The 26,726-nt window shown below is 35.2% G+C and overlaps 1 protein-coding gene across 1 annotated transcript; it reads left to right on the top strand.

Moving 5' to 3' along the window:
• The first annotated feature begins 793 nt into the window (after positions 1–793).
• LOC148871439 (P-loop containing nucleoside triphosphate hydrolases superfamily protein) lies at positions 794–24,968 on the top strand. The gene is made up of 22 exons (XM_088972654.1): positions 794–1,395; positions 4,253–4,408; positions 4,490–4,573; positions 4,971–5,090; positions 5,664–5,777; positions 6,037–6,129; positions 6,713–6,802; positions 6,946–7,016; positions 7,186–7,260; positions 7,399–7,486; positions 10,555–10,613; positions 10,772–10,835; positions 11,129–11,194; positions 15,711–15,869; positions 15,951–16,055; positions 16,762–16,997; positions 18,892–18,961; positions 19,065–19,121; positions 19,212–19,274; positions 21,615–21,671; positions 21,764–21,843; positions 22,783–24,968. Exons 1-22 carry the CDS (start codon positions 1,141–1,143, stop codon positions 24,740–24,742), a joined length of 4,122 nt encoding a protein of 1,373 aa, XP_088828780.1. The 5' UTR covers positions 794–1,140; the 3' UTR covers positions 24,743–24,968.
• Positions 24,969–26,726: the final 1,758 nt, after the last annotated feature.

Raw genomic sequence — 26,726 nt, 5'->3', positions numbered from 1 at the left:
TAAGGATACACTTAGTCGATTAGCTAAATTATAAGGGTAGTTTAAGAAATTTACCCTTATATATATCATTTTCATGTTTGTTTCTAATGCTGCTCGATCCGAGGTAGTTCTTGAACCAAGGTCGTAGTTAGATAATCATGCCAATTGGGTGGAGACGAGGTGGAAGGATGAAGCCACGCTCCAAGATCTGAAACCAAGAAAGTAGTCAGAGGCCTGAGGAGTTATCCTTGGGTAGGTACTCCGACGCTCAAGTTAGTTGAGAATAGTGGGCGGTCAGGCCGAGTAGTTAGAGAATGGTGCTCGTCCAAGCAGAGTAACAGTATGGAAGTCAAAAGTTGGGATCCCTTGGTCAAATGAGGCTTTCGGGGTTGTTGGGATGAGGTTGCCTGCCAGGGTCTTCGGGATAAGACCTAATCCCCAGCGGAGTTGTCCTCATTCATATGACAATTTCCCATCTTGGTCGTACTTATCCATATGACGTGGCCAAAGTGATAAGGCACATGTAGAGGTGACACGTGGCACCCGGAGCCAGCTCAACCATAACCTAGTAAGATTCTATCGAGTACCAAAAAAAAAATGTTTGTTTGTATCGGCCCATCGAATCTCAAATAGACAATGACCTGTTATTGGGTTAGAGGGCAAAGTGTTGAAACCTAAAAGTTAAGGGGGCTAAGTATTACCACCTCTAAGTATAGGGTAGCTATATGAATTTTCTTCTCTTTTCATCATTTCCACCGATTTCAAAAATCAATATACAATAATACAAAAAAGCCTCTGCCATGTGCGTCCAAACGGTCTAGAAATTTGAATTCATGATCTCCTGACCGTTTATCCGGAACATTTTCCGCCGTCCGACGATAATTAGAGATGTTAAAGCCATTTTGACTATATTTTTTTCAAACAATTCTCATTTCCCCCTTCGAGCGCGCTTTCCCATTCTATTATAGATCTTTCTTTCTTTGCTCAGCAACTCTAGAGTCTAGTCTAGTCATCAGCCCGTGCCCTAGATTTTTCTCCAATATCTTCTGCATTTGATCTTTTTCGCTCTAATTTCGCCTGCAAATCCGTTCCAAAAGCCCAACTTCCATTTTTTAGGGCTAATTTCTTGAATCGGAGAGGGAAAAATTTGTGAGAAAGGAAATGCCGATCATCTCAGAGGCAGCGAGCGCTATTAGAAGCCGGTTTAGGTTTCAGGAACACTCGGAATGTGATTCTGTCCGGAGTACCCCGAATATCTTGAAATCGGCATCTAAGGAGAATCTGTGTCACTCTATAGTAGCTAATTCAGCCATCCGAAGTATCAGCGAGAGGGAAGAACATAGCGTTAATGGAGCGGCAAGCCAGAGCTTCGAGTTGGAGGAAGACCCTTCTTTCTGGAAGGATCACAACGTCCAGGTATTCTGTTGATGCATTATTCTTAAAAGAGTCTATTATCCGATGACTCTCTTTAAGAGAAATCTGGACTCTGGATTTCACGTTTCGGTACCAACATCTGGAGTTTATTATGATTTTCTAACGGTTCATGAGAATTTGGTGGGAGCTCTGCTTCTTGCAAGAGTCTTGTATGTCTATGGAGACAGTTCCTGTATAAGATGACAAACGTTGCATTTTTGGTGTTATAATGAAACCCACTCATGCTTATTGTGGAATAATTAGCATCAGAAGGGAATTGGAGAAGCTTGGTATAAGTGTCAGACATGCAGGCTGGGCCAAGAAGTAACGGGTTTTTTAGTAGGGAATATTATGAGCTTACATTGGTTTAAGTGGATCATACAATCTTTTCTGTTGTATTCTTTGGTTGATCTGTAGAGATACAGCAGAGGTTCTAGTTAATAATGCATCACATTTATAGTTCCAGTCAACCAAATCATGTGAGAATACGCCCTTTCTTTATTGGAAATCTAGTGAATGCATATTCTCTCTTTTTCTCTTTCTGTTGTCTTGATCAATTTATCTTATATATTTCCTTTGGTCCAACATGGGTATTGTGGCCTTCATTTATACTTAATGATAACTGTTTTAGATTCAGAACTCAGAAGTAGTAGGATTATAAGAAAAGAGTCATCAAAGGGTTAGGGATAGACAACAACCAGAGGTTTCAATATCTTGTTTAGGAGTAAGAATACATGTAAATTAGCTCATTTATTGTTTAAATGTGAATTAAATAAAATAAACATTTTAGCAATAATCTGAAGTGAAACATGTATGCACCTAGAAAGTATGAAATATGAAAAATTAGAGGTTTTCAAGGATATAGGTAATAATTATAGAATAGTGTTTTGCATGATTTGGAAGTAATAAAATTTTAAGTTGAATACTAAGCCTTGTCCCAACTATATATGGAATCCTGTTTCATTATTCTATTCTATTCAGTGACATTCCATTGTAACATACCACCAGTTTTCCACATTGGGAAACAAATTTGCAAATAATGGAGAACACCTAGGAGGAATGTCATAAAATAATCTGATAATCTTGAGGGTGATCTATTGATGCCTTTATCATAGGAATCGTCACCAAGCATTTTCATGAGGGTTGGTCCTTGATTTTTAATAGTTAATAACATTTGGGGCTTAGATGCTATGTGGAATTAGATCATTTTAATTTTTTTATAACATTTGAAGCTATAAGTTTATTGTTAAAGTGGAAGTGCTATTAAAAATGCCAATAAGGAAGACAAATTTAGTACTTGAAATCCTAAACTGACCTCATTTCTATTTCAATCAAATATCAATATCTCTATTATGTCTATTATCCAATTTTTAAAAAACCGACCTAGAGGCCAAATCGTTTTTGCCTTTTGGGTCACGGGTCACTGGTTCTACTGGTCGGGTCGAATGGGTCAGGTTGTGCCACATCAGCATATGTATATATGCATATATATATATATGTGTGTGTGTGTGTGTGTGTGTGTGTGTGTGTGTGTGTGTGTGTAGGTATGTATAAACATGTATTTTATCAATAAAAATGCATAATGATTTGTTAGATGCAATATATGTATATATAAATATTATCTTATGTTTAATTTATATTTTAAAATTTTTATTTGTAAAAAATGCTAAAAAATGTGATTTGAGGCTCAAAAAAGGGGGTTTTGGCCTTCGGAAGTTTGCACATCCGTTTACTATGCAACCCATGACTTGGTGACCGGGTCGAATAGGCCAACAGTCTGCCCGGGTCGGATGGTTTTTGGCTAGGTCAACGTTTTTTGACCAAATACCTGTTTTAGCAAAATTGGGCCTAGAACCTAAGCTAGGTGACAGCTCGAATAGTTCAATTGGCCGAGTCAATGGTGGGTTGGAAACACTGCTATTATCACTTTGTTTTGTTAGTGTTTGTTCAAAATGAAACAATGGAACATGTAATGTAATAAGATTGAAAGATTTATGGGTAGAAGATACTTTGAAACAGAAGAAATGGATATATTCAAGTTTTAAGTAAAGGTTAGATGAGTTTGACAATAAATCCATAAAGTATCATTCATCCAAAATAAAGTAGAAAAAAAGAAGTTGAGAAAGTAAACATGAAGATCTAGGTTAGGGCTGAACTAGAGGCAAGCTTGATGCTGAGATACTAATAATCCCAGTTGCTATAAAATAGTGCAGGCAAAACTACATAAAGTTAATATGTCTCTCTTCTTTTTTCCAGGTCATTTGTCACACCTGTGAAAAATAGACAGGATTACCAGTCTGAATCATAAATCAAGGAGGAGCATCCTAAATTGACCTAAGAGCATATCCATAAAGAGGAAAATCTAACTTGATGTTAGTGTTCACCAATCTATATACTAATCCTATCACATATCATGCTTATCGCTCATTTTATTTGAAAGGTACTCTTCTTTGTGCTTAAAATTTTATAAAAATGGAAATTAAAGGATAAATAATCAGGAATTGAGAATAAATGTTGGTATCTGCTCTAAGAGTTCTTAAGAAGGCAGTGATGGAACATGGCCGACTCAATCTCATGGCTTCTACTAGGTGTTATGTTATGTTTCTATTTCTCAATCTAGTATAGTCAACATTGTTCTACACCTTCAGGAGTGCAAAATATATTTTCGTGATAAGACAATCTTATTGTCCTGATTTTGAAGAAATGTTCATCCAATAACTTACCCAATCATGCTTTGGAAGGAATTTATCAAATGCTAGAAGAATCCCCCCTAAAAAAAGAAAGAACAGATATAGTTTTCTCATATTCAGTGTAGTTATTAATCAAATTTATTTATGTTTTATATCTTATGTGTATGCAGGTTGTCATCCGGATACGTCCCCTTAGTAGTTCTGAAATATCCCTCCAAGGCTACAGCAAATGTGTTAGGCAGGAAAGCAGCCAAACAGTTACATGGATTGGGCATCCGGAATCTCGTTTCACCTTTGATCTTGTAGCTGGGGAGACAATTAGCCAGGTATTATTGGATTATTCTTCACCATTTACATCAATGTATGGGATCTGGATTCCAACAGGGACTCACTGAAGTTCATATCAGGAGAAGTTATTCAAAGTGGCTGGAGTGCCCATGGTGGAAAATTGCATGGGAGGCTATAACAGTTGCATGTTTGCATATGGCCAAGTGAGTTCCAACTTCCAACTCTCTTGATTTCCTTTTCCCCAGTCTTTCTGATTGTTTTTGGCTAGTTTCACATATTATTGTTGATGGCTAGGAAAAGCATTATATATGCCCTGTTAGTTGTATACAGGGAGGAGAGTTTGTGTATATGAGTTTTTCCTCATAAACTGCTCAAATTTTTTAGTAAAAAAGTTACCTTGTAAGTTGTAAAATTAGAATGATGGTTCTTATGATACATGTACACATGCTTTCTCATCAACAGTTTTTGGATGTAGATACAGAAGAGAGCTTTTGAATGTTTTGTTTAGTAAATATTACTTATACTTGCAATACTTGTTTGGTTTGGTTCCATTCCATTTGTGCTACTTGTAAACTGTTATTTAAGCTTTTGTCCCTGCAGACTGGTAGTGGAAAGACTCACACAATGCTTGGAGACATAGAGGGAGGCACTCGAAGGCCTAATGTTAATTGCGGAATGACACCTAGAGTCTTTGAGTACTTATTTTCAAGGATCCAAAAGGTTAGTCCTTGTTATCTTTGGAATGCATTGAAGCCTTAACTAAATCCTCATTCATTTGTGGAATTGGAAGAACCCCTGTATATGAAATGACTTCTTATTGTTGTTTAAGTGATCATCCTGGTATTTCTTTTACAAATGGTAACAACCTTTTACATAATCGAACAGTGTTTTGGCAAAATATGCGTGAGACTTATTTGTTGATAAGAGTTTATGTAGAGCTAACAATTAGAATTCTATAATTCTTGTGTTTATATGTGTGTTTTCCTTTGAACCAAGGAGGGTATTAAAAAATCTAGTAATGATTTCTGAAAATCAAGTGCAATTTATTATTTCATTGCCTTTTATTTTTCTGATTATTTTGTGGTTTATTTATTTAAGATTAACTTGAATTCCAATAATATGTCTGTTGCATTTTGAAACTGTTATTATTTCTTGTCTGCTAGACAGAAATAGTTGTTGCCATAACACCTAGGCATTGCCTAGCCACCTTAACTATTCTTTTGGTTTAATTTTTATTATTTTACATTTTAATGAATCAGCATGTAATTTCATGCTTCACTTGTGGTTTTACAGGAAAAGGAAACTCGTAGGGATGAAAAGCTGAGGTTTACTTGTAAATGCTCATTTTTGGAAATATACAATGAACAAATTCTTGATCTTTTGGACCCAACCTCTTTAAATTTACAGGTATTGATATTTTTTGAACATCTGTGGAGATTGTTTGTTAACACTCATCTGGATGATACTTCTATCTTAGCTTATTTTCTATTTCCATTTTAAATTATTGATGAATAATTTCCTTCTTATCTCATATGAATATTTTCTTCTTATTGAGTTATATTTTTTGCAAGGTGTTTCAAGTCATGACTAATCTATGTGCTTAACTAATTATCTTTTCTTTCTGTATTAGCATGCATTTTTCAAGTGTTTTGGTTGGAATTTGCAGATAAGAGAGGATGCAAAAAAGGGTATTTATGTGGAGAATCTAACAGAGTTGGAGGTTACAAGTGCTCAGGATGTTATTCAACAACTTGTTCAGGTGAATAGGCACTACTCTGCTTATAGACATTACTAGAGAGATTGCTTAATGCTTGGAATCATTTATCGTACAATATTGAAACTTTTTTTATGGGTTTTGTAAGTTGTATTGTATATTTATATATCTTTTCTCATCATCATCATTATTATTATTTTATTATCCATCCATAGTTGTAGCAATTGGCTCTTGTTACTGATATTGCATGTGTAGAATTATCATTGTTGAAGTGTAATCCTTGCATAGTTGCATGCCATGTTATTTTTTCCTGATCTCAGGATGTGAACAATGACTACATAGCTAAGTTTTTTTCTTCAGCGATACAACAGAAGTTACTTTTTATTTCTTAAAAATATCTTTGCACCTTTTACTTTTCAATATAATTTTCTTGGTATGCCTAACCATATACTTTGCTAGTCCTATCAAACATATGCCTGGTAAAATTCTGCAGAGCTATAGATAATTCTGCTGTGTATTATCATCGTGCCAATCATTTAAATCATTTACCCTAACCATTCATGAAAGAATATTGAAATAACCATGGTAGTTCTTTGACTGAAGGCTGTCATTATGCTTATGGTTTCAGGGAGCTGCAAACAGAAAGGTAGCTGCAACTAATATGAACCGTGCAAGTAGTCGTTCTCACAGTGTCTTCACTTGTGCCATTGAAAGTAAGGTGGGTATTAGGCTCTTTTGTTCTCTCTGTTGCTATTGATAAACACAGCTTCTATTATTTTTCCCTGAACCCTATCACGGTGTTTGGGTTACAATGTTATAGAAGAGGATTTTCAAAACTTACTAACTGAGAGCTTGTTGCAGTGGGAATCCCAAGGTGTAACTCATCATAGATTTGCTCGGTTAAATCTTGTAGATCTGGCTGGATCAGAGAGGTAAGTTATGCAACAATTAACTACAAAATAGAGGGTTCTACCATGACATAAAGGATGAAAGGAAATCTGTCTCTTTTTTTTCATTTGACAGAGGCTATTTTTATTTTATTTTTTGGTAAAAAAGGATACTTTTGTCTTCTAACTAATGTTTATAATATTCCAACCTCAGGCAGAAGAGCTCAGGTGCTGAAGGTGAACGTCTCAAGGAAGCCACTAACATCAACAAGTCCCTTTCAACATTGGGGTCTGTTTGTCACTTTTCATCTATTTGTCAACCTTTCTCTCATCTGCATTTGTTTGGCCAAGATCTAATTATATTATATTTTTCTCTTATTTTCCTTGGGATGGTGATTTTTTAAATGGGTTTATTCTTAATTTACAGACTTGTAATTATGAACCTTGTGAATATTTCCAATGGGAAGTCACTTCATGTTCCTTATCGGGATTCAAAGCTGACATTTTTGCTTCAGGTAGGGAGGTTTGATTCCATAAATAAGTACTAAAAGGTCATGTTTGAGCTTCAATCAGTTGCCCTATAATTCATTTCCATATTCAGAAAGTAGAATATTCTCTTTAACTTCTTGGTACTTGCTATGGCATGAGATGTAGTGGAAAGATCTAACATCCTATCTTTCTCTGTTTTCATATTTAGCATGTTCAAATCCTCACGGACCCCATCTGTATGCATTATGATCCCAAGTTTGCCTCTTAGAATCCATAGCTAGGCAATTGCATGATGATTTGGCTGACTTTATGAAAACAACTGAATAGCCACTGAAGATGGTCTGCTGCAGGTTGACCAAGACTTGTGGATAGCTTGAGCTGGACAAAATGTTTATGACTAGCTTAGCTTTAACACTATGAATTTAGACAAACAACTGTTTATGCTTTTCCATATATTACACTTGGTAAGATTTACAACCCTGTAATGAGAATGGAGCCAAAAGGGCTTCTTTCAAATCCTTAAAGAATGTTTGAAAAACCACTAAAGATGTTCTTGTTGATTGGTGCTGCATTGCTTGAGTGGATATTGCAAATATGCATGAGTAGCTCAGCTCTTAAGTTGGTGATGTTGGACAAGGTAGGAAGCCCTATGAATTTCAGATTTGGTGGTGGATAGTGTTTTAAAAGGCATCATGGCTAGACACAGGAGGCAAGGTGCACATCATTATGTGCCTTCCTTGAATCCAAGTGCAGCCCCTTTCAAAAGGCATGTGCTTAGTGCGCCTGGGTATGTGCGAAGTGCACCTTGTGCTTTATCAGTTCACACCTTTTTAAATTTGTTTGTTGTTTTTGTGGATTCTTTTGTGTCTTACACTTTTGTTTCTTAACTTTTAAAATTAACAAAAGCAAAGCCTTTCAAATATACTTGAAGCCTTAGTCCTTGCAAATAATATCTTAAAATAGCAAAACTTTTACTAAAGAAACAACAAGGATACAACTAATATATGATCCCTAATCCTAAAATAGAATGAACTATGACTAAAGTCACAAAACTAATCTCTTTATATATATGGGCCAAAAATTTAGATTGGGGGCCCAAAATCTTGTATTGACTTGTTTGGGCTTGTTGAGAGCTAATCTCCTAGGCTTAGGAATGCAAGATGTTTAATATCACACTAGCTACTTGGAGTAATGCAACTAGGAGATAAATAAATAGATTAAAGGTTTCACATGCTTGAATTGTTGAATGTTTGAAGCACTTTGGTACAATCCACTTGTTGTGTTTATGTATATTAGTTTGAGCCATTAGGATTTTTAAACCATTTAATTTCTTTTAAAATTCAAGTTTGCATTTTGTGTATTATTTTTCAATTTTATTTATTTATTTTTTAATTTTTCAAAAAAATTGTGCCTTGCCTTAGTGCTAAAATGCTTGTGCTTTTTCTTGTGGAGCTGAGGATGAAGGATGAGGATGGGATGGAGAAGAATTAAATAAGAGCAGAGAACTTTCAAAAAAAAAACTCTTGCGGTTAGGGTAGATAGCAAGTACAATGGCTATTTGGATTCACTCAGCCAAACTTTATTTTTTGTCAACTCATCTAAATTGCAATTACAATGACTATTTATAGATAGGTTCTGTGATCTCAGATGTCCTTTTATAGGCTCCAACTTGGACTTGGAAACTAGCCACAAAAAACTTCTAGTTGTTTTAAAACTAAGCCAAACTTTATTTTTTGTCAACTCATCTAAATTGCAATTACAATGACTATTTATAGATAGGTTCTGTGATCTCAGATGTCCTTTTATAGACTCCAACTTGGACTTGGAAACTAGCCACAAAAAACTTCTAGTTGTTTTAAAACTAAGCCAAACCTGTAGGTAACCCATTAGGACACTCAAATGACTCTTAATTTTTAAGCAACTCCAATGACAATTTACCAATCCTATCGATGCTAATTAAAAAAAACAAAAATTATTAAAAAGAATAAGTAATAATTTTACTATAAATAGATTGATATACAGTAAATCTAAAAGTTATCTTGAATATCAATTTTGATTTATTACTAATAATACATTTCTAGAAGACTTGATACCTTATTCTTAATTAACACTTACAAGTAGAACATAAACTTAAAAACTCAAAATATCAATATATTCCTACCACCCAAAAATTCTATAATTAGTGTATGAATTGGAAAACTGATTTATATTTCTCCATGGGTTCTTTTATTGCTTCCATTTTTGCATAACATGGATAAAACAAAATATATATGACTAACTCAGCTAAAGTACTATTAATTTAGTCAAGCAATTATTTATGCCTTGCTATATTGCACTTACTAAGATTTAAAAACTTATAATGAGAAAAAGCTCAAAGAGTTTCTTTCAAAGCCTTAAAGAGTGATTAAACAATCAATGGAGATGGTCTTGTTGATTGGAAATACATATTTTGAGTTGGACATAGAAAATATTTCATTTTCTATGGTTTAAAACCTTCTAATGAGAAGCTCAAAGGGTTTCTTTCAAATACTTAAAGAGTGATTGAACAATCACTGGAGATGGTCTTATTGATTGGGAATGCATAATTTGAGTTGGACATAGCCAAATATGCATGAGTGGCTCAGCTTAAAAAGCACTTTGAAGTCAACCAAGTAATGAGGATGTTATAAAATTATGCCTTGCCTTGTCCAAGATTTGATTTTTGAAAACCTTTTAATGAAAATGAAGCCATAGAGTTTTCTTTTTTACCAAAGCATCAACTATATACCATAATTCAATTGCATCATTAATTATTAGGTCAATTCTCATGTAGTCGCCTTCGCCTAGGCTGACTAAGCATGGACAATTGGTTAGTGACTAGTAACCACAAAGTCATTTTAAAACTTTATTTCTTAGAATCTATATTTATTTGTAATGATATAGAATATGCCTATTTATTGTTATAGTACTATTGTTGATTGAATTATGGTATATAAAATAGGAAAAGACCACTGACCCTCTTTGCCACATTGATAACACTAATGTTTTGTGGGTTCATTATTTTTGAATTATCACATATAAAATAACTTGTTTTATGTTTACACTTATTTTTCAGGATTCGCTAGGAGGAAATTCGAAAACAATAATAATTGCAAATATAAGTCCATCTAATTGGTTAGTAACATCCTATTATGCTACTTCCTCCCTCTTAATATTTTCCATACATTTTCCTATGTTCCAATTAACATCTGTGGATGGATTTTGTTATCTTTGTTTTTTCAATAAGATTGGTTTGATCCTTGAACTTGACAAGATTCTTGGCTTTTTGGTAGCTGTTCGTTGGAGACACTAAGCACGCTAAAGTTTGCTCAACGTGCTAAGTTCATTAAAAACAATGTATGTAAACTGTACTTTTCCATTTTCTAGTTGCTTGTGGGTTAACATAAAAAGTTATTACTAGGGCAAGCCAGAAGATGTTGTTCCCATGCTATATTTTGATTTTTGATTATGTAGTAGGGGTTTTGTTCACCATTTGGACATCCAATGATGAAACTTCTTAGCTCTAAAAGTTTGATTACAAAGTATAATCTAATTTTGATTTTTTTTAATTTTCTTTTCCTTGGAATCTTCTTGGTGGGGTTCACTAAGTATAGCTACACCAAAAACTCTTCTAATTATTTATTTTCCAGGCAATTGTAAATGAAGATGCTTCCGGAGATGTCATTGCCATGCGCTTGCAGATTCAACAACTCAAGGTACTATGCAACTTGAAATATTTCACCTTCTAAGTTGTGGCATGTAGCATTACTTGGTAAAACCTAAACATGGGATGAGAACTTTTCTATACAATTTTGAATTTTCTGAAATTAATTCATACTTGACCTTCCTGAACTAACTTGGCTTGTGGGTTAGATGTACTATAGTGGTACTATGGTTCATGTTATCTTTATATATGTTGCTTGTATGCTTTCCTTTGTTTCCATTCTTTTTCGTGCCTTATTAGGGAGTCTTAAATAATTGTAAATACTTGTGTCTTCTAATATAAATAGGCCTTTTGGTGTAGTATATTAAGTTACATTAGACCCCATAAGTTTATTATTCTCTTAAGAGTTTTTGCAACAATGCTTTTTTTTTTTTTTTCAAAAACCAAGGGTAGCCAGCCAACCAGCCTAGGTTACACTACTTTGGTACTAGTGAGGCATCTACTTTTGGTGGAACAACTATTGGTGCATCTAAAACCTTATATTATTCTCTTAGAGATTTTGCAACAATGCTTTTATTTTTTCAACAACCAAGGATAGCCAGCTAGCCTAGGTACACACTGCTTTGGTACTAGCGAGGCATCTACTTCTGGTGGTATAGGTGGTAGTGGGACAACTATTGGCACATCTAAAACCCTATAATTGGAGTAGGCTTCTTTTTCCTACTTCACTTCAGTTGTAGGCTTATTCAATGACGATTGGGTTGGGTTACCCATGTGCTAGATGCTCAACTATAGGGTGGTGTATATTTCCTTAATGGTTCACTTATTTCTTGGAAATGTAAGGAACAATAGACTGTTCCAAGTCATCTCTTGAAGTTGAGTATCACGCCATATTTTCCTATAGTGATATTGTTTAACTTAGTCTTCTACCTTGTCATTTTTTCAATGTCACAGTTTTTATGCATACAATACTAGCAATATTGATATAACTACCAATTTAGTGTTCTATGAGATAAACACATTAAAGTGACAAGCCACTTATTACCCTTACTATTTGCAATCACAGTTGGAATCTTTAGTAAGGCATTAAGGCTATGACTCATACTAGGGCATGAATTTTGACAAATTTATCTCTGGAGCCCAAGTTTGAAGGAGATTGTAAATCATAGCAAGGTTAGATGTATTTTGATAATATGAACTATGTTGATTGCAATATTTTAAAAGGCATTCCTAGGTCCACAAGTTAGGTAGGCATGCTTCTCCCTTAAACCCATGTGATGCTCTTCTCAAAGGGAGCACCTAATGCACCTTGGGCCTTAGTCCAAGCACGAAGTAGAGGGGTAGAGGAGTAGCAAGAAGAGGTTGAGGTGATTTTTTAACCAAATTAGATTGGTAGATAAGAAGGTTTTATTGGAAAAGAGTAACTGATAAATAATTCCAATTAAGTAAAATGTTGGGGCTTTCTTTCTTAGGAGATGAGGATTTTACAAGAAAAGCTTTTATGGAGTTGGAGAAAAGGGAGTGAGTTGCTGATGATCCATCTTTTGAATTTGTTGATACATTAGAATAGGACTAAAATTTTAATACGCTAGAAGCCTAGAATTGGTAGTGTGTTTTTGGGCTATTGTATTGTGGGGCTTTGGGCTTGCTTTAAGTATGTTAGTGAGGGTTGTTTAATTATTGTTTTTGATAGAGATTTTCTTTTATCAATTTTAGGATGTGAGGAGATAAGAGTTAGCATGGAGTTTTTGTTTGTTATTATTTGGTTGTTATCCTTTTGATGATTTCTTATCACTTGCCTTGTTCATTTCTTTCTTAACAAAATTTTATCTTATTATAAAAAGACACTCTTTTGTGTCAGGGTTGTCTTTTATTGGTGATTAGGGTTGACCATTTTGCTTGGGTCCACATTGTTGGCCCAACCCATCCTAAAAATTTTTTGGGGCCTGGGCAGAAGTTTCTTTCAAGCCCAACTTGACCTAGGCCAATCAAGCCTACACATAAACATTATGTAGGCTAGGCTTAGATAGATTGGACTAGGCTAGAATTCGCTCCTTTTAATTAACTTAAGCCCAGTTCGAAATGGGCTTTAGGCCCATTTAGTCACATAGCTCACTTTCCCTTTAAATGCTGGCTAGCTTGGCTCTCTTTGTATGGTGTTGGACCCTAGCATTGATCTACACATCAGCCACATGGGTTCAGCCCAACCTCTGTTACAAGGCCTGGTCGAATTCACTACAGAACACAGTGAACCCCTGAGTCCATCAGTATGGACTCTTAATGGGCCAACATTTACACTAAATAGTCATTGGGTCTAGCCCCAAGGACTGTGGGCAGATGCAAGATTAACCCATCAGGTATTACCCTCAATGGTCTTGCACTTAACCTCTCAACCCATAATGATCAAACATTGCCCAACAAGAGAGGACTTCTCCTTCGGCTGCAAGGTACAGTCTTGCACTCTCTACTCACATGGATTTCGGGAATTAAAACCTTTTGCAAACATTTTGTGAAACCATAATATATAAGTATATCTCTATATAAATATATTTTGCAAAACAAATTTCAATAAGTCTGAAATCAACTGCCGACAGTTTAGGTTTCCATTAGAGAGAGTGCATTCCCCGATCATTCACTTTGTCCGACAAAGGGGCTGATTCTGTCACTATTATTACTCACTCAGGTGAATTCTCGGATTGCCCCAACATACCCAGGTTTTGACCCCCGCTAAGGATCTCACTGATTGGCATATCAAAGATAGCCTAATCCGACACCTAGTGCAGTACCATAATCGAGTCTAGGAGGGTCAGGTGTCTCCAAGGTTCAGGGCAATATTGGAATTTGGTCTGGTTTAGGGTTTCAAGCAAACCCACACTACATGTGCCTCAGGTCTCACCCTGGCAGTTGAGACAAGCCACCCCAATCCACTTGGCAGCACATTAGTGTCAGCCTTGGTAGGATAAATCTCCCCAGATCTATCCAATGGCTGTGAAGATTCTAAACTAACACGAGTCTCATAAGTGTCTAGTTTAGGGTATTACACAAAAACACATCAATATAACACGAATCAATTATGTACTTTTAGTCATTTACAATAAATGCACCAGTACATCAATCTGATTGGAGCTAAGGGCATATATTGTCTAACAAATATAATTGATATAATATATATTATATGTAATATTTATAATTATAAATAACGTTTGTAGTATATGTGTCATAAAATTATATATATATATATATATATATATATATATATATATTGTAATCATAAATATAAACTTAGATTTTAATTTTAATTTTCTTGAATATTGTTTTATTAATTTACGTGAGCAAATGCCTGGACTAAAAATGCTCTTACTACCCTATAAAACCCCGACCCAACCATGATCATCTCTATTGGTGATTGCGCACAAGTAATGCATTGTTAACTTTTGAAAGAAATAAAAACAAAGAGCTTTTGAATACTTGAAGTGCTAGTTACTGTAAAAGGATCTTAGATAGCAAAATTTCAAATAACAAAGCAAAAACAATACATGCTGACCTCTAATCCCTTACCCTAAAATATATTGGGCTGTGATCAAAACAACAAAAGTAACCCCCTATGTTCATCAATTGTAAGCATATGATAGAATATGCACATTGTAGTTAATAACAATGGGATTTGAGGCCATTTGCCTTTGCAAAGGCCCTAACCTCCTAGGACCTAGGATTAGGAATAGACATTTGACGTCAAAACTAGCTACATTTTTTTGGTAGACAAACTAGCTACTTGAAGTAATGCAACTAGGAGATTGACAAACATGTTGAGAATTTCACATGCTTAAATTGTTGAGTGTTTAAAGAACTTTAGTACAACCTACATATGTTTACTTTCATTTTGCCTCCACTATGAATTTCTTTGTGTTATGTTTATGCATTTTGATCTGAGTCAATACAGTTTTTTTAAAAAATTAGTCTCTTTTAAAGTTCAGGTTTTCATATTTTATGTACTAATGTTTTTTATTTTTTAGATTTTTTTTTTTTAAAAGTTGTGCCTTGCTCCGTGTGGGTGTGCGCCTTGCTCAACTTGGGTGCTAGAAGACCCCCTTTCCCTTTTCTTGCACCTTTTCTTTTAGAACACTGGTTGTATGCTAACATTGCACTTGTAAGCTCTACTTATTTTCTTTATTTTCTGTTTGGTCCCTTGTTAGGGATTCTTTTATAATTGCAAATATATCCCTTCTAATATAAATGGGCATTGTTTTCGGGGGGGGGGGTTGAACATTGAACACGGCCTTCTTGAACAACCTAGGACCCTTTACCAGCCTAGGTTAAGGTTTAAAAAGATCTCTTCATGTTTTTCTTTCTTTTCCTTTCTTTCTTTCTTTTTGTAGCACAACAAAAATTCAAAGTTTTCTTTAAATAATATTATGTTGCTTGACTTGCTTCTGAATTTCATATCACCTAATATTTCTACATTAATATTTTTAAGCAATTTGTTTGTTTTAATAAATTATTGATTACCAGTTTATGGAATTATTAGAACAATAAAGACTAATATACAAACATGTTGAGTTTTACGTCAGAAAGAAGTAAGCCGTCTGCAAGGTTTAGTCAATGGAGGGTCTGAGAATCAGGAGAATAATAACTGGACAGTGAGCTTTCCAGGATCTCCAGGCTGCTTTAAGTGGGAAGGGCTTCAGGGATCATTCAGTCCACTCACATCTGACAAAAGAATGTCTCAGGTATCTTCTTTTATTTCCTAAGCTTGTAAAAATCCATCTAATCTGTTTATTATTTAATTTATTAATTGTTTGCATATTCAGAAGAAAGAATATGAAGCTGCACTAGTTGGAGCTTTTAGGAGGGAAAAGGATAAAGACATTGCATTGCAGGCGTTGGCTGCTGAAAATCAGGCAGCTATGCAACTGGTAAGAGCAAGAAAATCACTTGTTTTTGGATGCTACAAGAAACATTATGTGGGGGGCTGCTGCTCATACATCTAATAAAGTTTGTTTCTTTATCTATAATAATAAAATGCCCCTCCCCCCAAAGTGGGATAGGTGAACTCACTAGAAGTTATTAATTAAATGTCAAAGAAGAAAAATAAACCTTCACTCTAAATTATCCATAAATAATTTCAGTTACTAGAGTGAATTATTGGTCTCCACCTTTACCTCCAGCCTGTATATAGAAGTACTTTTTTTCCTTTGATAACTATATATAGAAATATCATTATACTATGATAAGCTAATATCAAAAGGAAAGAAGAAGGAAAACAAAGGAATGTATGTTACCCATATATGGAAAGGATAATGCGTATATGGAATTAATAGATAATTGAAGCATCTGACACAGATACAATGTTCATTTTGAAGTCATTTCATCATGCTAGTTTGCTTTCGTACTTAATAATCCCTCTTTATTAAGGACATTACTTGAAACCACCTGACACCTATTTGCACTTAATAATCCCTTCTGACACCAAAACAAAAACCTGCATGGTATTTTTAGGCACATCTAAATGTGACCCTAACATGAGATTTTGTCATTGTTTTGACGTTAATGTTGAAAACATGAGATTTGCCATTGTTTTAATGTTAATGTTGAATTCTTGGGATTTTTGTTGTGAATCAGGCTAAACAAAGAGAAGATGAGATACAGGGATTGAAAATGAGGCTTCGATTCCGTGAAGCAGGAATAAAGAGGTTGGAGGCAGTTGCTTCTGGTAAAATCTCAGCTGAGACACATCTTTTGCAAGAAAAGGATGAACACTTGAAAGAGATAGAGGTTCTTCGCACCCAATTGGATCGGAATCAAGAAGTCACAAGATTTGCCATGGAAAATCTGCGTCTAAAAGAAGAACTTAGAAGGCATGTGCTTCTCTTCTTTCTGGTTTGAATCCTTTATTCATTACTTCAAGTTTCCTTCTGTATTATCTCTGTAATATCTAGCTAGCCTATAATGGAAAGGAAAAGCTTACATCCGTTTTCTTGCAGCAGTACATAACATGAGATCTTGTCCGGGCATGGAAACCTTTTCACTCAAAATTGCATATAATGCTAACGACTACTTCGAAATATCAAAAACATAAGATGAAAAATAGGCATTGCCCAATTCTGGTCACAATCATTTGGGGCCTTTGCTTGGGTGGACTGGATACAGAATTACAGACCTAACCTTTGGCACCTTTTGCACAAAGACTCAAACTAGATCTCAAGTTCGCATACTTGCCCAAGATTTACCATTACACGAAGCAATGGACCCTAAACAGAAAATAAAAATGTAGACAAATGCTAAAGGAAATTGTAAGTATAGAAAGAAAAGAATTTATTGATTAAATTTTGGTTAAATTGTTGAACTATAGCAACAAATATTAGTTCAGGTGTCTTTGTGGATTAAGTTGATCTCATCTCTAGCATCGTTGTATCGCCAAGGTGATACGACATTTTTTTTGGTAGTTGTTTTGTTGCTAAAGCTTTTTATTTGGTGGTTTACAAATTTTAGGTGGGGTGTAGTTAAATCAATATCATATTATCATGTTATATAGACAAGGATAAAAGAGTGTAGAAGGCATTAATGAATCAATTTTCAATTAATATATCTATAAAATGGGTTTGTGCAAACCATAATGGTAGGTATTTATACCTAGTAGCTTGCATCTTCTATTTCTCTATCAATTTCTCTAAACAAAAACAGAATATCATCTCTCCGCATGTTTTTTAATATAGGAGTTCTACCTCTTCATTTTTTTGATGAGGCAAAAAAATGTGTGAATGTATTCTGTTTTGCATGTTTTTTTGTTGTAGGATCCCAAACTGTTGTTTTTGGGGAGCTTTGTTGACAGTTTGGGACCAGGGGTATTTTCGTCATTTTATAAGTCAGATTTTTGGCCAGGGGCAGTTGGGTGCATATCTGTTGGATTTTGGTCCCTTGGGTCTTTTTGCAACAAAAGTTATCTTTTGAGCGTTCATTTGAAGTTAGTTTTGTTCTTAAGGAGTTGCTTGTGAGAGGGAAACATTCTAGAGGCTTATGTGTAAATACTTTAACTGGCTTGTCCAGCAAGCCAGTGAGACTTATAAAAGAGAAGGGGGCTGTTTCTGTAGGGGTCTTTTTGGTTCTTTCTCTCTTGTTTGAGCTGTAGCTCAGCCCCAGTTAGGGTTTCAAGTATTGGGAGCTTGGGTTTTGAGGAGTCGACCCATTTTGGCACCTTCCAATCCTTCTATTGCTGCGTGTCCGCGCGGGAGGCCAGCTTGTTGACATTGTTACTGTAGTGGAACTGTTCCGTGAGGAGTTTTACTTCAGGTTCAGGTCTGAAATCCCTAAACATCCAACTTGTTTGTTGTTTTCAGCTTGGTATTTCTTGCGTTTATTGCTGTATACTTGAGGTACTCCAATCCACATCATTTTTCCTCTAATCACTGCTCTCCATCTAATTGGGACAACCCTTTATTGTTTTCTGAATAGGGGTTTTGTCACTTTCCACCCTCTAAAGTTTTTTTTTATATACTATATAATTAATGCTGTTTGCATTCTACTTTTAATGTTAAATTTATTTATTTTAGTTCACTTTTAATGTTTGCTGGTTGCTACTTCAATTAGGAAAATTACCTCTAAAATAGCTAGAGAAGCAAGCTAAATTAACCACACTGGACTCCCATCACACAGCCTGAACTCAATGCCAGATCTCTAATTGATTTGGCAAGCCTGTGGAGCACAGAAACTCAGGTCGTAAAACCTTCATTACTGACTCATTCAGCATTTCAGATTAAAGTCTTTCGTTGAGGAGGGAGAACGGGAGATGATGAGCGAACAAATCACAATATTGCAGAGCAAGGTACAAGTTGATCTTATGTTAGGGCTAGTATTTTTGTTCTTTTTCTTTCTAGTTCTTTCTATTTGCATGTGTATGTTCATTGAAGTACTCCACAAAATTTTAGTTACTTGAAGCATTGGATTGGAAACTTATGCATGAAGCAGATCTCGAGACAGTTCAGGTAAATTTGTGCTTCCCTAAATGTTCTCAGATCTATGTTCTATGTGTTAAACTATGTATTTTATCCTAAATTTCTGGTTTTGTGTTTTAGAAAGGAACTTTCGATTTGGCAACCATTTCTAATGGCGAGGATAATCTTCTGATTTCCAGTCAGGTAAGATTAATAAGATTTCCTGTATCTGAAAGGATAGCAAGCTACTTTTATTTCATTAGGGTAACTGAATTTTAAGCCCATTTTAATGATTAAAGCATTATGGGTCATTTTCTCTGTTTCCCTTCATGGAGTTGGCCATCTAACTAAGCATTCTTTAAGATCTTTTCCACCTTCAAATCTTCTAAATCTTTGAGAAAATTGTTTTCGGCAGTCCTAGTTGCAAATGTATGGAAACCTAGTAAAACCTATAGAACTATTATCTCAGATACAGTTGCAATTAAGAAATTTAGATTCCATAGTACAGATGTGCCTAAGTCATAAAAGTGATCTCAGGAACAATATATACTGCAAGACTGTTGTCTTCTCCAAGTAACAGCTAAAGGATGCTTTCTAGGAGAAGCATTTGAGCAACTCGCTTGGCAAAATTTGACAAGCATTGAATTTTACTATCTCTTCCTCTGCAATCCACATACCCTTCAACAATAAGAAATTATGGTAAATACCATTTTCATGCATACCAACACAACACATGAAGCATGCCAAGGGTATAATGGAACTACATAGATTGATGGCATTAGTTATGGCCTTCTGTCATCAATATATTGGGGATTTCTGGTAAGGTTTGGGACTGTAAACTAGCTACCAAGTAAGATCAGTGATTTAAAAGGCACGCTTAGGCGCACAAGCGAGGCACATACTAAAATGCGCCTTGCCTAGGTCCTAAGCGCAGCCCTTTCAAAGGCGCATGCTTGGTGCGCCTAGGTGTATGTCTGATGTGCCTTGCGCCTCAGCCCAGGCATGCGCCTTTTGAAAATTCCACGCTTTTTTGCTTTTTTTTTTTGAACCTAGCGGTTGGGCCAGGGGCTCCACTCCAAGAACCCCCTGTTTGCTAGTGTTGTTCATTCATTCATCCTAATAAAATATCTTCTTAAAAAGCAATTAAAATTATAAAATCATTATTTTTGTGTGAGAACTAAGAATTTAAGACCCCAACATCGACTTGTTTGGGCTTTCCTTGAAGGGCGTGGCACAAAGGCAGCTCGTAGAATCAGGAATTTAGTATGTTTTACATCACATTAGGTACTTGAAGTAATGCAATTGAGGAAAAAAAGAGATTGTGGGTTTTATATGCTTGAAAATGTTTTATATGTTTGATTTTATTTTTAAATTTTCACTTGAATACGCTTTACACGTTATGTTTATGTATTTTAAATTTAGATAGTAAGTTTTTAAAAAAATTATTTTAAAATTTATATTTTTATTAATATTTTTTGATTTTTTGCATTTTTTTTAATTTTTTGGCATTTGTTTGAATTTTCTGGCATTTTTTTATATTTTAGCTTTTTTTTTTGTATTTTTGTGCCTTGCTTCAAAAAGGCTTGTGCCTTGGGCGCAAATTGGCCTGGGCCTTTTTTGCGCCTTGTGCTTTTAAAACACTGAGTAAGATTCTGCAGTTCTTGGCTTCTTTGCTTTAACCTCTAACAATGACCAAGATTTGGTGAATCTTTCATTTCAATATGATCTTGATTGGATTATATAATATTCTCACTCCATTCATTATATTTGTCTTTTATTTATTTATTTATTTTTATTTTGCACTAAGCTGTATGCTTACAATTATTTTGATCTGACTTGGAATAGGTTATCTATGCCCACCAAACCATGTCTTCCTACCTGAAAAATTGGGGCGTTATACCACAAATTGCAGAGATTGCAACAACTTTTTCTTTGAACTTAGCTTCATATTGGGAGTTAATGCTATTGTTTATTTGCACTTTATAGATTAAGTAAGCCTATATAAGAGGTCTTCCTAGAAAAAAAATAATGGCTTGTTCTCTTTGCTGATAAAAAAAAAGGCTTGCAAGACCAATGCATTTTCCACTTGGCAACTTTTAGGCAATGCAGGCTCTCTATACTCTTGTAGTAACTTTTAAGCTCAGTCCTCTTTTCATGTGATAAAGGAGCCCAGATTCAAATTTGTTTTATCTTCAGTATGACGTGGGCTGGATGGGAATAGTCTCTGAACAAGTGATCAATCATCAGAAAATCAATTTCTGAGCTAAATTTTTTATGCAATTGAGTTGCTGCATGCCACGGACTGCATGAAATATGGTGTTTTCAATTTTCTAACTGACATCTTTGCGATTTATCCTGTGAACTCATCTAACTACCTTGTGCTAAACGATATATAACCAGAAAAAGCTTATGCACCAATAATAAGGTTAGCAAGGGGAAAAACCTAAAATCAGAAGGAATTCTTAGTATTGTAATTCAGCTACATATGAAAATCTATATGTAATTTTTGTGCTTCAGTAATAATCCTTTCGTGTTTCAACACAGAATCCAACATCTTGGCATTCTTCAATGAATGAGGAGAATGAGTTTCTCCGCATGCAGGTAAGACTGTTTATTCAAAATGTATTCTATATTTTTCAACTTGAAACTTTATTTGGAATCCAACTTGTCGTTTGTCACTTGGATTTTCACAGGCTATTCAGAACCAAAGTGAAATGGATGCACTTTGCAAGAAGCTAAACTCCTGCCTTGATGAGAAAGGACAATTGGAGAGGTATTATTCTAATAATTTAATTATTTCTGCATTTCCTTGTATGAAGATGCCCTGAGCAGCTAATAATGCCATGCTTGAAACAACCTGAGTCATGATATATTTCCTCAAGATGATCTTATTTAGCATGGTAATAGGGAATCCTTGATTTTCTTGAAGACTGCGGAACCCAAATTGTTTATTTTGTTATTTTTTTGAAGTCTATGGTTTTCAAGAGACCAAACTATTCTTTTCCACTTTAAATCTTAACTACACATTTCTTAGTTTTGAAGCATAAAGTCAAACTGTAACAGGGCTAGAAAAGAATTGAAGGTTCTATCCATCAATTTGAGATTCTTAACTTAAGACAAGAATTAGATATTGCAGCTCTGCCACTGTCACCTGATTTAATTTTGAATACCGTTCAGGATCCCTTCACTTGTAAATAGGAATTGTTGCTCATTGAATCTGCTGGCTTTAATTGAATAACAATGTTTTCTAACTTGGCCTATTTAAAATTTGGAATTTCAAAAATGAGAACACTGGATTCCACTTATTTATCAAAAAAAAAAAACAAACAACGTTGGCATTCCACTTACAAAGAACATCTGGAATTGTACAGAAGTGGAAATGCTGGAACACCATCTAACATTTTTCTTTGCCAAAGTGGCCTAAGGAACTAGATGGTTTTGATCTTTTTTAATCCATTAGTCCCAAGTTGGGAGAATTGTAATGGAACATTGAAGAATGGATAAATGGTTAGTACTTAGTGTCCTATTAGTATTTTCCTTTACCCAAAGATATCTATCGTGACCCTCAATAAATCTAACTTGTCCTTTGATAAGATATCATGCTCGACTTTTCTTGATAAATAGCAGTTTTGTTTTCATGTGCTTGAAATGCATTTTTTATGCTTTGCTTGCTACAAATATTTTATGCTTGCTTTTTGCACAACTTTGTCAGGCGTGTTAATGAGTTGAAACAAGAACTTGAAGACGTGAAGAATACTTCAGGAGCAATGAATGGAGTTACAGGGCAACAAGTACAAATTGAACTTCCTTCTCTTCATTTTGCAGCACCTGATCATATGTCCAATGTCACATTAAATGATCAGATGGAGCTTAAAACCATGGTTGATGCAATTGCCTCTGCAAGTCAACGAGAAGCAGAAGCTCATGAAACAGCAATAATTTTGGCCAAAGAGAATGATGAGCTTAGGATGAGGCTGAAAATCCTAATTGATGATAACAATAAACTGATCGAACTATATGAACATGCTGCAGAAGAAGCTAATAAAGACAACAGAAAGGCTGGAAACACACAGGTAGACACCACTGATGATCACAATTGCAGTTCAATGGGCTTTCCTGAGGAAAGAGATACTGACAGGATGAGAGAGATTGAACATCTGGAAAGACAACTTCAAGAAATGCATGAAGAAAATGAGAAACTGATGGGTTTGTATGAGAAAGCCATGCAGGAGAGGGATGAACTCAAAAGAATGCTTTGTTTCAACAGGCAGAACAGTGATACCGAAGAGAAAGAAGAGTTTAATTGCCCAGAAAAGCTTGTTGAAGTAGATGGAGGTGAAGGCCTCAATTTGGATGAACTTCCTTCTAAATCTGATGATGCAAAAGTTTCAAGAGAACAGATAGGTTTTTCTGGATTGACTGAGCAATATGAATCTGGCCCATGTCTAGAAAATTCTTTAACAGATGAAGGAAATCCAACTGAAGTACTACAAGTTGATGTTGCTGATAATTCTGAGGTGGAAGGAAGGTTATCAGGGGTCACTGATTCTAAAATATTAGATGATCTAAATTTGGCAAGAATGAAGCTGGAGAAGGCTGAAAATAAGCTTGTGCATGCTTCAAATGCTCTGGGTTTATTTGGGTTGTATGACAAAGCAAACAGTGAGGTGGATGAGCTCTCAAGAAAAATTGAAGCTACAGAGAAAATTATTCATGTCAAGCAGCAAGAGATTGTAAATCTCTCTTCTGAAATGCTAGAAAGAAGAGTAGTTGTTGATGACAAATTATTGGCTATGAAGTCTTCTCTATCAAGCTTTTCTTCATCAGTTGGTTATTGGGAGCAGCAAGAAATTCAAGCAAGGGCAGACATGGATGCTTTCTCCTCTAACATAAATCAAAAGAAAGAGGAGCTAGCTCGTCTTCAAGCACAAAAGGATGAACTTGAGGCTAAGCAGATTAAGCTTCAAAAATATGACGTTGAACTAAGAAATAAACGTCTCTTATTAAAATCAAAACTTGAGGAGGAACAGCAAAGGCAAGAGACAGAGAAGGTGCTGCTTGCGATAGATAATGTGGAGAAAAAAGAGATTACCACACAAAGAATTTGGTGTAAAGCTACAGAGTTGCTTAAGTTGGAGGAAGACCAAACCAAGCTGCTAACTGAGATAAAACGGTCTCGAGAAGAGCTACAGAGCATACAAAGGGAAATGGTAATTTTCCAGACAAAATCTGGAGAGTTGGAGTGCAAGATAAAATCTGTTGAAGGGGAGGTACAGTCTTGCTTGAGAAAAGTGGGGGAGGTGGAGCTTGGACTTTGGAATGTTATCCAAGAGAAGCAAAAGCTTTTAGAGATGAAGGACAATGGGAATACAGAAGTTGACAAAGTGCTTCTTGAATACCACCAATCTGTATTTGAATCTGACTTGAAAGAGAATGAAGTAAAGCACAAGGAAGAAGAACTGCAGATGCAGATACAAAGTCTAGAGGAGTTAAGAGAAGCTAGGTTGAAAGCAACCCATAGGAAGACCCAATTGCTGGGTGATACAACCTGCTGCTCTTGCATGTCAGATGAACACGAGTCAGGTTGCCTGTCCAGAAAGGTAGAAAAGGAGCTCCAAGATGTTCGAATGTCAGTTATAGAAGTGAAGTCATTACTCAGTGATGGTTGGTAGTCAGGTAGATCTTGATCTTTGGATCACTGCTACCTATAAATTTCTTTTTTCTTTTTTTTTTTTCAGTCTCTTGTTCGCTGAAAAAACGAAAAAATATGCTAACTATTTTGGGCATTCTAGAATAATGCCCATATTGCTAGATTGAGGATTCCATTTAGATTTGCTGTTTAGTCTATGTAATTTCTGTAAATAATGTTCAATAGTGGATGTTGATCGGAGTGGAAAATTAAGAATAGTAGCCCCTCATGAGTTACCAGGCTCAACAAACTTGCTGCTTGTTATGCATATTTAAAAAAATATATATATATATAGAATGGTAGATAAGCATATTTTAAAAAATTTTTGACAAATTATTCAATTATATAGGAAAAACCATGGGAATGCTTTATTCATTACTATATTCTTATAATACAGAATATAATTATATTCATAATATTCAGTTTTAAAAGGATTACATGTAAAGTATGCTAAGCTTATTGTTCTGTATTATTTAAAAGATAAGATCTTTTTATAACAACACGTGTTTGACATTGATAAAAAAAAATAACACATGTTTAACTGGATTTTTTTATGATACCAAAAGAACATTGACCAATCAGAAACTCCTGTGAATTTTCACACACAGAATTCCTTTTTTTTTTTTATTTTTTTATGAACAATCCAAGGTTAATTTGAGTGAATATTGGTTGATTAGTTGTTAATTTGTTTGATGCCGTAACATGGAACATGATCTCCTTCTCTTAGACATGCATGTATAAGGGACTGCTGATGAGTGATGATCAACTAAGATTGTTTTGCTATAACCTTAAATGGCAGTCCAGAGCATCCATTTTCTCAAAATGGTCATTAGGTTTGGAAGAAAATTCATTTTCTCCCCATTTCTCAGCTCCTTGTGCTCAAGCAGTTCTATTCAATTTGCATGAGCTTTATTTTTGCTTTCCTTCTAAACGTGACAAACTTGATTATCTGCACTACAGCACATATTTGCCAGATCATCCATCTTTGGAGCTTGTTTAGATAACTTAGGCATCTAGCCTCCAAGGTTGGTATGCCCATATTGATGTATGCTGGTTCTACAGAATCACATTAATATATTCGTATTCCACTTTGAATCATGTGACCTGGCCCAAAACCTGATAAATATCAGGCTTATCAGCCGATATGTATCAATACTAGTTTTAACCTTGGTTGGAATTTGGAATTATTTTTTGGTGTTATTTTCCCCTTCATCTGAAGCTTTAATGGCGTCGTGCTCTTAATGATGCCCTTCCCACAACCATAAGAGACACCATATCATGTTGGATAGAATACCCTTTATGCGGAGCATGCATTTGAAAACCGGACCGGACCAGATGGTTGATTGGTTGACCAGATGCCATTCCCAGTTCTCACAATCTGTTGTATTTCACCCAAAAACCGTTTTGGGGCAAAAAACTGTTAACTTAGTCAGTGACCCATCGACCCAAATGGTTGAATCGTTCGATTAGGATAATGGTTTTTGACTTTTTTTATTTTAATTTTTTTAATTTTTAAAATTTTAATTAAAATGAGCCATCTTTGATCAGATGATTGGACTGTTTGACCTGGGAATCTGTGGCCGAGGTCCGGTTTTTAAAATCTTAATGCGGAGGATCAGCGGACAGCATTGATCATGTCCTCTTATACTATCCATCTGTGCAGCCAAGTTGGTTTGGATCTATGCTGAACCAGAGATTGGATGGCAACTTCGGGTCGCAGCCTCAGAACACGGTTGGAAAATGGTGGAGACTTGATAGGACTTCTCACAAAGGACTTTGTCCCATGGTTCAGTCCTTCATTTGGAGTCGAAACAAGTTGGTGTTCAATCGGGAGCTACATACACCAGACATTGCATCATTGCGCTAGGGGTGTCAATTGGACTGGATTTGGTCTAACTTCATCCGGTCCAATGTGAATTTATTACAAATGGATCATGTCCAATTCAGTCCAATGAATATTTTGGACC

The sequence above is a fragment of the Nelumbo lutea genome, chromosome 2 (assembly GCF_056320005.1).
Source record: "Nelumbo lutea isolate HS-2025 chromosome 2, American lotus-T2T, whole genome shotgun sequence".
Classification (NCBI taxonomy): Eukaryota; Viridiplantae; Streptophyta; class Magnoliopsida; order Proteales; family Nelumbonaceae; genus Nelumbo; species Nelumbo lutea.
Note: the sequence above shows the minus strand (reverse complement) of the source record. Positions and strands in the feature narration are given on the sequence as shown.

Bases quoted from the DNA above. Each gene is read 5' to 3' on its own strand.
- LOC148871439 (XM_088972654.1), top strand. From the start codon at position 1,141: ATGCCGATCATCTCAGAGGCAGCGAGCGCTATTAGAAGCCGGTTTAGG. The intron at 4,409-4,489 runs GTATTATTGGAT...AGTTCATATCAG, and splicing joins CTGGGGAGACAATTAGCCAG to GAGAAGTTATTCAAAGTGGC. The intron at 5,778-6,036 runs GTATTGATATTT...TGGAATTTGCAG, and splicing joins CAACCTCTTTAAATTTACAG to ATAAGAGAGGATGCAAAAAA.